Source organism: Crocodylus porosus, unplaced genomic scaffold (genome assembly GCF_001723895.1).
Source record: "Crocodylus porosus isolate Cpor-Errol unplaced genomic scaffold, CroPor_comp1, whole genome shotgun sequence".
Classification (NCBI taxonomy): Eukaryota; Metazoa; Chordata; order Crocodylia; family Crocodylidae; genus Crocodylus; species Crocodylus porosus.
Genome location: NW_017728909.1, coordinates 45518621 through 45528956, shown reverse-complemented (window position 1 = coordinate 45528956; position 10336 = coordinate 45518621). Strand labels below are relative to the sequence as shown.

The 10336-nt window shown below is 44.2% G+C and overlaps 1 protein-coding gene across 2 annotated transcripts in view; it reads right to left on the bottom strand.

Moving 5' to 3' along the window:
- Positions 1 to 1124: 1124 nt before the first annotated feature.
- Positions 1125 to 10336, bottom strand: part of MTX3 (metaxin 3) — a 16211-nt gene continuing 6999 nt past the window's right edge. The window contains exons 7-9 of one of the 2 annotated variants that reach the window (XM_019532189.1): positions 7054 to 7211; positions 5591 to 5679; positions 1125 to 3032 (exon numbers count right to left, since the gene is read on the bottom strand). In XM_019532189.1, coding sequence (XP_019387734.1) covers positions 2922 to 3032; positions 5591 to 5679; positions 7054 to 7211 — 358 coding nt within the window. In that variant the 3' untranslated portion in view covers positions 1125 to 2921. The remainder of the gene's footprint in view (positions 3033 to 5590; positions 5680 to 7053; positions 7212 to 10336) is intronic. The other variant, XM_019532190.1, reaches the window with a different exon arrangement.

Below are 10336 nucleotides of genomic sequence, written 5' to 3'. Positions count from 1 at the left end.
TTTCCACACTAGGGCTCTAGAGTAAAATGCAGGTAGAGTGCTTGCAGCTCCACTCCCTCCGCTTGCCTCCCAGTCACCAGAGGGAGCAGCAGGGCAAAGTTGGACTGTAAAGCAAGAAGCAGGCAGGGAGCAGCTGGTGGCTGTTCCTTCCCTTCTCTACTAGAGGCAGGAACAGCTGCCTCCTCCACAATGGTGTTTACCCTGGTCAGGGGCAATGGGTAGCATTTGCACCCCCTGCATGTGGCAGTGCACACCCTACAAAAAGGCAGCCAGTCTGCAATCCCTGCTGGTGCTGCCAATGCTGCCAGTAGCAGCTGCGGGAGGTCATCGACCCTTGATCAGCACTCATCACCCTTCCCCCACCCCCAGCAGCTCCCCCGCTTACCCCGCTACTCCTGCCACCACCATGCCTGCCACAGCTGCTGGGGGCACGAGTCATTCATGACCCTTGTCTCTGGAAGACACAGGAGTCATTCCCAGTGGTTCCAATCCTTCTGGTCCCCATAGGAAAGTGTGCAGATGTTCAGTCTCCTGCGCATGATTTCAGTCTGATTGTGATCAGGTTATTATCCTCGCAGAATAGCTATTTTTGCTCAAGGAGATAAAGCTGGAATGTCAGTACAGTTCTGGTTTCTACCAAGAGAGCAGTAATCCTCCCAGGAGAAACTGAATATTTGTACATGGCCCAAGTCCATTTTTAATATGCGTATTACATTGCTTAAACTTTGGTTTGTGTAGTAGATTTTATAATTACATAGCCAGCAACTGACAGGAAAGGTCACCGATTAAAAACCTTTTTAATATTAAAATAATCACCACTGCTAAATGAAGGTTTAATAGGGTCCATTACCAATCTGGCCAAAGGTGTTCCAGGGATTATACTTAACTGGAGTGGAGCTTGGACAATTTTATATATAAAAAGATTGTGGTAGAAAAGCTTATCTAAACAGACAGAGATTTAAAATCAAAATATATAAGGTGCTGAACACATCCACCCATCTTGATCCTGTTTATACTGCTAACTGACTATACCACTGAGCAGAAATCTTTTACAGACCATATGTAAGTCCTTCCATAGGATACACTGGCTCAAAACCAAAAAATTTTCAGATCTGTATATGAAATGCTACTAAAAACTCCAAAGCCTTTAATTTCAAAGCAAGCATATAGCTTATCTTTTACAAAGAGAAATTTTCAAGGGCAAACATGCATATGCACAAGGACAGTTAATGAAATCATTACAAGGACAATTAATGAAATCATTACATGCTTAACAGACAAGAACTTTGGAGAAGTCATGCAACATTATAAATCCTGTGTCAAGATACAGACAATAAAAAAGAGTCTGAAACCAAATTTTTTACATTTGTAAGATTGTCAGTTTGCTCCACTAAGTTATGAAACGTTTTCCAATATTAAAACATTCTAGAAGTAGCATGAAACGTAGTTTATAACACAGTGTCCATTGAAAACCCCCAGTTTTATTTATAAATATACGTTAAAGCTAATATTATTACATTCTTTTTATCAATTCGTAGGCTAAAATTACAGTATATACACAATCTACATTCTTGTCTGTATAGTTTATTTATATATACAGAACATAGCAAGTAGTTAAAAGGCAAACTGGAAAGACTGCTTTCTTTTGATTTGGCAAATATGAAGTTGGACTAGTAACCCTACATGCATATCCATCTGAATCCTATTTCTAAGGTTAGCACTTGACAAAAAGCAGCTGCCAGTTTGGCTGAGCACCTTTAAAATTCCTGATGACATCATTTGTGAAGCATCTGCCAATATATCAAGATCTTAGAATCAAGTCTTTAGCAATAAAACTTGCCTGGGTCTTCAAAACAGGCAAAGCTGCTGCTAAGAGGAAATGTAATACTTGCGTCTTCCTTTACCAAATAAATAGAGACTATATTCAGAATTATATTACAGTTTAGAGTTAAACTCTGACCTTTGGACTTTACTAAATAAGGAATAGGACTAGACAAGCTTTTGTTTTTGCACAAATTAACAGTGCTTCTAATAGCAAGATACCAATGACTGGGCTAGAAACAGATATAGCATAAAGTGGATTTGCCTGTGCAACCTTTTTCTTTTTTTAAACACAATAATCACAATGCATTTCAGTCCAGCCCAGCAACATACCTGCTCATCTGCCCTTTTATTTTTGAAAAGACATTACCATTCTCTCCACTGTGTTTTGTAGTATGAAATATTCTCCTATGAGAAAGTTCAGATTTCAGTACCATGTCTGAGGTGAGGTGCTAATCTTCAGCTAAACTTTTAACAGCCCCTATCACACACTTAAACACTTGTATCAAAGTGCAATGTGATTGCTTTAGAACCCACATACTCTTATAATTTACAAGACATACCTCTGCTTGTGAAAGCATGTTAAATATGAACACCCCTTACTCTTATGGTCTTTAATGCAGAGGAACTGAAAAGTTTTCATACTCTTCCAAACTTTTCCCCGAGTTTTATAATAGATCCTTATACAGTCTGCAGAAAAATGCTGAAAGCAACATCTGAGTAGATACACTACTGTATAGTGACCTGACTGAGCAGTAACAATCACAGCAAAACCAGAAAGCATAAAAATAAACTTGTAAATCATATGTTCAACATAATGAAATCTTAGCTTTTTTGGTCAACAAATGTGGTAATCCAAAAAGCAGAAATTAAGGCCATTTTGTACAGCACCTGGTTTAAGATATCATTCTAACCTCAGCTTAATGTATTGTCAAACTGGACTATTTTTTATAGGAATGCCAAAAGTATGGGTCAGTTGGTTCTGGTTTTATACCCTACTTGCACCTCTTTCACTCCCTCATCAGACTATATAAAATATATAATATATATATTTTGAAGTTTGGATAACTTGAAGGCAAATGCATATTTATAGGCAACTATCAGGGTGACAAACGGGTCAATGAACTGCTTTCCTCCCCAGCTGCACTAAGCTTGAGTGTTGTCAGCTTCCGAGGGGGATGTTGGGGACTCTTACGAAGGTTATCATCCATCTGCAGGAAACAAAATGAAAGGTAAATCTGGTATATAGGAAAACAGTTACCTGACAAGAGCACGTTTGTAGGGATCCAGCTAACGTGAGTGGTCCCACCATGCTATTTTTGGTCTCTATCCTGCCAGAAAAGGTTACTGGGTTCCTTTTTCATCTCTATATGCCTGCTTCTGGTGGAGGTAGGAGAAGGCATTACCACATGGCAGATCAGAGGTCGAAGCATTATGCACGCAGATTTTATGATATGGTTATTATTGACTAAAACTAGTTGCACAAGGCTCTCAAGAGCCATCAGATGGGAATGACTTCATCTGTAATACAAGTTGATTGGAACTACAGATGTAGAAGTAAAACACTGCCCCCATCATTACCAATTCCTTGTCCAGGATGACTGCAGTTCCTAGGGATACGGTTAAACGAGTTCATAGATTTCATAGACATTAGGGCTGGAAGGGACCTCAGAAGATCATTGAGTCCGGCCCCCCTGCCCAAAAGGCAAGAAGTCAGTTGGGGTCATAGGATCCCAGCAAAATAAGCATCCAATTTGCTCTTGAAGGTGTTTAATGTAGGTGCTTGAACCACCTCCCATGGCAGGATGTTCCAGACCTTAGGGGCTCGGACAGTAAAGAAACTATTCCTTATGTCCAGCCTGAAATGGTCTTGTAATAGTTTATGACCGTCTGACCTCATGATCCCTTGGGGCGCTCTGGTGAACAAACGTTCCCCCAGATACAAGTCACCCCTGATAAACTTACAGGTGGCCATCAGATCACCCCTGAGCCGGCGCTTTTCCAGGCTAAAGAGCCCCATGGCTCTCAGCCTGTTGTTGTAAGGTCTGTTTTCCTGACCTCTAATCATGCGTGTGGCTCTTCTCTGGACTCTCTCAAGCTTCTCCACATCCTTTTTGAATTGTGGAGCCCAACACTGGACGCAGTACTCCAGCTGTGGCCTCCCCAAGGCCGAGTACAAGGGGAGAATGACATCCTGGGATTTGCTTGAGAAGCATCTATGGATGCAAGCCAGCGTTTTGGTCGCTTTACCTAGCCACAGCATTGCATTGCAGGCTCATGTTCATCTTGTGGTCAATGATGACCCCCAAGTCTCTTTCTTCCGTAGTGCTAGCCAGCGTAGCACTGCCGAGCCTATAAGGATGCTGCAGGTTTTTCTTCCCAAGGTGGAGAACCTTGCATTTTTCGGTGTTAAACACCGTCAGGTTCTCGTCCGCCCACTTGCTGAGCCTGTCCAGGTCAGCCTGGATCACCCGCCTATCTTCTGGCGTGGATGCTTTGCCCCAAAGTTTGGTGTCATCGGCGAACTTGGCCAGTCCACTCCTGACTCCAATGTCCACATCATTAATGAAGATGTTGAACAGTATGGGTCCAAGGACAGAGCCTTGGGGGACCCCACTGGTCACAGGACACCATGAGTGACTTTCATGAAAGTTTTTCCATAAAAAGATAGCTGATAAGATAAACCTTTGAAAGATGATACATTTTAAGACCAGAACTTGTTTTATGGGGGAACAATGCCTAGGAGATGCAGCCTGATCCCACACTGAGTCCTTAAACTCCTGCTGCAAAACAATATATATTCCTCCTACTCCTATATTGTGTGAGCTTTCAGTAAATGTAAAGACAGCATTTTCCTTACAAAACAGTCCTGCTTTGAATACAGTAAAACATTTACTCCATAAAGAACAAAAATGCATTACTGACTTCTTTCAAATGATGACATGATGCTCCTCTAGCTCTGTGTAAATTAACTACTTAGCAAAGAAACAATAAGAGCTTGCATTGTAAAGTTCATAGTAATTACCATATTTTCATGCATATAGCCCACACCCATGTACAGCCCGCACCCAAGTATAACCAGTGGAAAACTGTATTTTCATAAAATTGTTCGTGTATTCCCTGCCCCCAAGACATGGCGGCAAGCACGGGCTCTGCCAGGGCTCGCTGCAGACTCTTACCGCTCGCCTGCAGCCTCCCCCCGAGACATGGCCACAAGTGCAGGCTCTGCCAGGGCTCACTGCAGACTTTCAGCGCCCGCCATGTCTTGGGGGGAGGCTGCAGGCAGGTGGTGAGAGTCTGTGGTGAGCCCCGGCTCCAGCTCCCATGCCCAGCAGGCTCTGCCAGGGCTTGCTGCAGACTCTCACCGCCTGCCTGCAGCCTCCTCCTGAGACATAGCTGCAAGCACGGGCTCTGCTGTGGCTCGCTACAGACTCTCACCACCCACCTGCAGCCTCCCCACCCCCGAGACATGGCAAGCAGAGCTGGAGCCAGCTAAAAGTGGTGCAGGGGAGGGGAGGGATGAGGAGCTGCAAGCAGGGAGGAGGAGGCAGCCCTGCTCCCTGCCGCCAGCCACGCATGCTGGGGGACGGGCAGGTATGGGCTATGCTGTTCTAAAGACTCTGCATAGCCTGCACCTACCCATCAAGTTTGTAAAAAGGAGTATAGCCTGCAGGCTATATGCATGAAAATATGGTACTTAATATGCAAGAATACTGTGTGAATAAAGTCACAAGAATTACAGGAAAATGAAGAGTGAAGCAAAAATAACCTTTTCAATCAAGTTGGATTCCTTATTTACAAGCTGTGTGAGTTTCTGTAGATTTGCATCTAATGTATCCTGTCCAGCTGGAGAGAAGCCTGAAGAGTGAAGGTAGAGAGGTAAAGAATGAAAAGATATATTTTAGAAGGGCTTTAAAGTTTCTCAAAGAGATTTTTTCGGACAGAAAAGTCATGTACTTTTTCACCTTACCTCACTAAATAGAATTAGAAATAAACCTTGTATTACAGAGGCTGAGGTAAACTGCTTCCAAACAGTAACCCCCATGTTTTAAAAAAAAAAAACGCACACACTCTCCTCTCATCACAGAGTGGCCACATCTCCCAAATAAAAATCTCATCTTTACAAGCCATTTTGTTTGCATGGAAGTTTAATAACAAAATTGTAGGCAAGATCCAACTACCAAATATTTATTTTTCAAAGGTAACACTACTCTTAACTTATCTACCTCCTTCCCCTTTCCATCACCCATTTATTTTAGCAAGTTAGTATCAGTTCTATGTAAAATTTCCAGAATAAGCAGAATTACTTCAGTGTAGTCTGGCAGATACAGAGTTATTAATATCAGTATCTCCTTTTCTATTCCTAAACGTATTCTATGCCTTCTATCTTTCTACACCCTTACAAGGAAAGGAAGCACAAGCACCATACACTCTCCACTACCAGGTAACAAAATCAAGAGAGGTACTATCAACCTAGCCTTTGGTGTCTATGTCAGTAGATCTGGTTCCTAACAGGCAATAGTGGTGTAAATGATACAGGCATCCACAGGTACTAAACCTGGGATGACAGGGTCTAAAAGCAGAGGTCTCTAGTGCTCTAGTTAGAGGACTAGGTCTACTGGGTGGGAGGTAGTATCAGATTCAAACTTCTTACATGGCCTTTAAAGAGGGAATGAAGACCCATACTACAGTCTTAATATGACTTACACATGTAAGCTGTTTTCTGCAAAAGAAACAGAACAGTGATTAAGAAAGAAAAAAGTTTTAAGACCTTTATTCAGGAGGGATCCTTTATGGAGGAGACTCCCACTGAAATCAAGAGAGACCTGTTCAGTTTAAGGCCTAGAATTTTTCCCTATAACTCAAGTTCTTGTCTTAACCCAAAGGAAAGTTCTATTTAGGCTGAAAGAACAAAGGGAATCATGTTCAAATCTCATCTACCAAATCAATAACATGTATATTATTTGGGAACAGAAACAGGACTGAGGAAAGATTCTAAAAGTGTTAAGCAGGCAGTGTTGTCACTGAATAGTCACTTTAACCTTTCATAAAATTTGGGAACAACTGTTTCCCCTCTCCAACTTCCTCTTAAAAAGCCACAAACCAAGGCTTTGAAGTCTTGTAACTGGAGAACCTTGTTCTGATTTAGCATCCAGGGGAGAACTTGGCATTCATCTGTCTAATATACTACTGATGCCAAAAAAGGGGATAGGAAACAGACATGGCACTTACCTGTGACACTTAGTCTAAAGTAGCCACTCAGGATATCATCACAGAAGCGACACAAGTTGTGAAGTTGTTTCAAGTGCTCCTGTAATTGGACTTTGGGGAAATGCACTTTATAAAGAGGTGCAAGGAAACCAAATACAAAAGCATCCAAGGTTGTAGGTCTAGAAGGCATGTGAAAAAGAAAAAAAAAAAAGGTTAAATTTATTCCACAAGCCACTTTCCATCCACACCAAGAAAAATAAAAACACAATTTGACAGGTGTTCTGAGGTCACATTAATATGGCACAAGATGATGATTAGCTTCACTGCCTCCAGAACAGTGACACAACTAAAACCTCAAATGGTAATTTCAGAATTTAAAATCTGGCCAAACTTCTATGCATGGTGTGTAATCAAGATGCTTTACAAACTACTACTTCTACCACTTTAAGAACAAACTAGTGTCCTGTGCAGGGGAAGACAATGGTCACAGGTTATGAGGCACAGCATATCAAATACTATAATCCATAAATGGAAGGAGGCACCAGATTATATACATGAGACACTAGGCCGCAGCATGGATTTAGAAGACCCAAGGTCCCTACAGCTGCCCTTTCTTTTAGTCCAATTCCAAAATCCCTAGAGCTACTGTTAAAAGCTCCTGGGTTAGCAACTAACTGTAGAGTCTACTTGCAGAGCAGACTTCCCATGGGTGCAATGCATATAAGGCCTTCATTCCCAAGTACAAAAGGCCTTGGGACTTGGCTAAAATTGGAAGTTTGGCCTATACAGAAATACTTCTGCTACAGTTGTAGTGGACAGAAACTTGTTTTAATGATCTCGTTCAAGAAAAAATCATTACCAGCAAATGATATTTAAATAAATGGGGAAAACAATGAAGGTTTCAGTGAAGTGGGGCTCACCGAAACATGGTGGGACCAAATGCATGACTGGGCAGTGAACTTCAAGGGTCATAGGCTGTACAGGAGAGATAGGACAGGAAGAAAAGGTGAGGGTGTGGCACTCTATGTCAAGGAGCAATACACATCCTCAATGAGTAGCACCAGATCAGAGGAGGAGCAGACCGAAGTGCTCTGGGTTAGAATAAAAGGTCGGGGAGAAAGGGACTTAATGGTGGGGGGGTCTACTACAGACCACCCAACCAAGAAGAGCTAGACCAGGAATTCTTAAGTCAGCTCATAAAGGCAGTTAGGTCAAAGGATGTGGTCATCATGGGCGACCTAAACTTTCCAGACATCTGCTGGGAGGAGCAGTCAGCCAGGGCTGATCGCTCATGTAGGTTCCTAACTGAGATATAGGACCTCCATCTAACCCAGGAGGTGCACAGCCCCACCAGGGGAGACGCCTTGTTGATCTGGTCTTGGCCATGGGTGACAACCTGGGGGGTGGGACTGTGGGTGCTTGACCACCTGGGCGACAGCAATCATCACCTGCTGGAATTCACTATCCAGCGCAAGGAGGCGAAGGCCTGCAGCAAGGCAGCAGCCCTGGACTTCAGGAGGGTGGATTTCAATAAGGTGAGGAGATTAGTGGGGGAGACACTGAGGTCCCGGAGGGGAAGAGGGGGGAACTGGGTGTCCAAGAAGAGTGGTCATTCCTTAAGGAGACAATCCTCCAAGCCCAAAGGGAGGTAATCTCTACATGGATCAAAGTGGACAAGAGGGCGCAAAGGCCCCCACGGCTCACCAAAAGCATCCGGAAACGTCTCCAAGCTAAAAAGGAGGCGTACACCAATTGGAAGGGAAGGGCCATCACCAGAGAGTACTGTAGGGGGGCAGTCAACAAGGCCAAGACAGAGATGGAACTGGAACTAGCTACCCAGATCAAGGACAACAAGAAGTCCTTTTTTAAATATATAGGGGGTAAAAAGAAGGTACCAAATAATATGGGGCCTCTGCAGGACACGCTAAGAAATCTGGTCATCACACCAGACAGCAAAGCTAACCTATTTAACAATTACTTTGCCCCCATTTTTCTGAGTAGGGACCTGGTCATCCCCCCCAACTGGGACCCCTGTAAGCCCCACAGGAGGCACACCCAGGCCTAGGGTCAGCAAGGACCTAGTCAGGGAACTTCTGGAGGCACTGGACGTATTTAAAAATCAGCAGGTCCTGATGATCTCCACCCCAGAGTGCTGAGGGAATTAGCAGAGGTTATTGGGGACTTCTGGCATGGCTTTACAAGCACTCATGGTGCTCTGGAGATGTGCCGGAGGACTGGAAAATGGCCAATGTAGTTCCCATTTTTAAAAAAGGGAGGAAAGAGGACCCAGGAAACTACAGGCCTGTTAGTGTTATCTCAGTCCTGGGGAAGTTTTTTCAGAAAATTATCCTGACACATGTCCACGAGGGGCCAGCAGGGGAGACTATGCTTAGGGGCAACCAACATTGGTTCACTGGAGGCAGGTCCTGTCAGACCAACCTGGTGGCCTTCTATGACCAGGTCACCAAATCCCTGAATGCAGGTGTCGTGGTGGATATAGTCTTTGTGGACTTTAGGAAGGCCTTTGACAAAGTCCCTCACCCCATTCTCATTAAAAAACTAGGAGACTGTGGTGTTGACACCTACGCAGTCAGATGGGTCACTAATTGGCTAGGGGGCCGCACCCAAAGAGTGATAGTGGACGAGTCTTATTCAACCTGGAGGGATGTGGGCAGTGGGGTTCCACAGGGCCCAGTCCTTGGACCCGCATTGTTCAGCACCTTCATCAGCGGCTTGGACAAAGGGGTAAAATGGACCCTGTACATATCTGCAGACAACACTAAGATGTGGGGAGAAGTAGGCATGATAGAAGGAAGAAATAGGCTGCAATAGGATCTGGCAGGCTACAGGAGTGGGTGGATGAGAACAGGATGGGTTTCAACACTGACAAGTGCAAAGTGCTGCACCTGGGGAGGAAGAACCAGCACAATTCCTACAGGCTGGGGAACTCCCTTCTTGTCAGTACAGAGGCAGAGAAGGATCTCGGAGTCATTATTGAGGCCAATATGAACATGGGCCAACAGTGTGGGGATGCAGTCAGGAAGGCCAACTGTACCTTGTCATGCATCCACAGATGCATCACAAGCAGGTCCAAAGAGGTGATCCTCCCCCTCTATGCGGCACTGGACAGGCCAAAGTTGGAGTACTGCGTCTAGTTCTGGGCTCTCGCACATCAAGGGGGATGTGGACAACATGGAGAGGGTCCAGAGGAGGGCCACTCACATGATCAGGGGGCAGCAGGGCAGGCCCTATGAGGAGAGGCTATGGGACCTGAACCTGTTCAGCCTACACAAGAGAAGGCTGA